We start from the raw sequence: 1,979 nt of genomic DNA on the forward strand, positions 1-1,979 counted from the left end.
GGAATGGAAGCTTCAGTGAAACAACAGACGTGGGTGATAACTGATGATTTTAGCTTCGTGAATGATCCGCACTGTCGTGAAGTCTTCATAAAAGCTTATTTACATCTGTACACTCCAGAACCTGCCAGTCAAGCAAGAACCCAGAGACACCAGGCTGAACCAAGACCTGAGAACACATGTTCAGAGATCACACTGATCACAATATAACTATAATTCTGTCCAGCGCTTCCTCAGCAACATTGGCTTCTCATTTCTAAACCCCTCAGGAGGCCAGAGATGAACATTCTCTGCCAAACGTCTTTGGTTCACATCCTTGGTTTGTTCTAGCCCAGTATACAGCTGGGTCCTCGGCCCAGATCTGGCCCAGACACTGTAAAGTGAGTAGAACTAAAGGATGTGGCCCAAATCTGGCCCCAGTCTGGCTCAACTACATCGCTGGTCCAGAGTATTCACGCCAGGATTGTCCCACAAATGTAGGCATGAGGCAAAACGGTGTGAATCTGTCCAGGATCCGGGCCTGTTCTGGCCCGCATGCCTGACCCGGGAATCAACCAGCACTCACATGGCAAAGCCAGAATCGGCCCGAAACTGCCTGCTATCTGGGAAGCTTTGCTAACACTGGCAGCTGAAGCTAATCTTATTAAAAAAAGACTTAGAGAAACTCGGCTTAGTGAATTCCTCGCTCTTCCAGGTGAGGATAAAGCTGCCCAGCACTATCACATCACCGTGGGGAAGGATTAAAACACCACTGGGGGGAAAGCTGCCAAGACGGATGCGCTAGCTCGCTTTTAACAGCTAGCATTGTTAGCATGTTTTTCAAATCGCCCAACAGAGTCTCCGTCACACTGAGCCCCTCAGAACAGGCGCTGGACTGTGTGCTGGACTGTGTGCTGGACTGTGTGCTGACAGTTTGTAACGCTCAGTCTTTACGCTAGAAGAGTCTAAACTGTGCTGTGGTTAGCTGAGTGGCTGTTAGCAGTTAGCTTCACTAACCGCCGCGTGTCTGTTGCAGGTGATGAAGGCAGCGGGTCCGGCAGCGGCAGCGGCTGCACCGAAGGCTGCACCACCGAGTTCGACTTTGTCCCCACGGAGGCGCCGGTGGTGGAGGCGGACCGGAGCGACCCCCAGCCGGCCGCGGACACGGCTGGGCACCACGGCAACACCCCGCCTCCGCCCTGGCTGGTGGCGGCGATAGCGGGGGCGGGCCTGCTGGTGCTGATGCAGTGGAGATAATGGGGTGCGTGGAGGGGCGTGGCCAAAAACACAGCAGACTTTATTAGGACACAGCGCAGCTCCTCCCACGCCAATAAGCCCCGCCCACAACAGGCAAGGGGCGGGGCTTTCTACAGATAAAACCCTGGGGATTAAAACCCGAAGGGGAGAGAGAGAGAGAGAGAGCATCCAAACCTCTGCATCCCGCTTGTTCCAAAGATGCAGCTTCATCCTCCAAAAACACACCGGCTTTTCTCTCGTAAGCTGACGGAAAAACGGGCGACACACACGTCCCTCTGCGAAGTCGGAGGGGTGGAGAATGTCAGCAGCACGTTCCTCAACAAAATACCTGAAAACAACCACAACAGCGACAAAAGAGAAGAAGAAGAATCTATTTTTGTTTTTTATACCGCGTGACATGAGAACCTTAAAAAAAAAGAAAAGAAAAAGGAAAAAACAAAAACAGTCTGATGTTTCCTGTGTTTTCCGCCTCTTCCAGACCCGGCGCCGGAGATAAAACCCACAGACGTGGAGGGGAAAGGCAAAAAAGATTAAAAAAGAGAGAAAAGTACAAATGAAATTCGCTTCTGTGCCACTGTGAATGCATGAAGTCACACGTTTGTGTAAAACTCACTGGAGCTTTTCGGTTCTCCTGCTTTTCCTTCCTTTGTTATTGTTATTGTTCTTATTTTTAACAGAACTGCCGTTTTTGCGGGTTTTCCTTCCCGACTACTGTCCGCGTCCCCGGTCTGAAGGCAGAGGTTTGA

The 1,979-nt window shown here is 51.2% G+C and overlaps 1 protein-coding gene across 2 annotated transcripts in view; it reads left to right on the forward strand.

Moving 5' to 3' along the window:
• gpc6a (glypican 6a) overlaps positions 1-1,771 on the forward strand; it is a 302,633-nt gene extending 300,862 nt beyond the window's left edge. For both annotated transcript variants that reach the window (XM_017687095.2, XM_017687096.2), the window contains one exon: positions 1,013-1,771. In XM_017687095.2, coding sequence (XP_017542584.1) covers positions 1,013-1,233 — 221 coding nt within the window. In that variant the 3' untranslated portion in view covers positions 1,234-1,771. The remainder of the gene's footprint in view (positions 1-1,012) is intronic.
• The last annotated feature ends 208 nt before the right edge of the window (positions 1,772-1,979 follow it).

Source organism: Pygocentrus nattereri, chromosome 12 (assembly GCF_015220715.1).
Source record: "Pygocentrus nattereri isolate fPygNat1 chromosome 12, fPygNat1.pri, whole genome shotgun sequence".
NCBI lineage: Eukaryota > Metazoa > Chordata > Actinopteri > Characiformes > Serrasalmidae > Pygocentrus > Pygocentrus nattereri.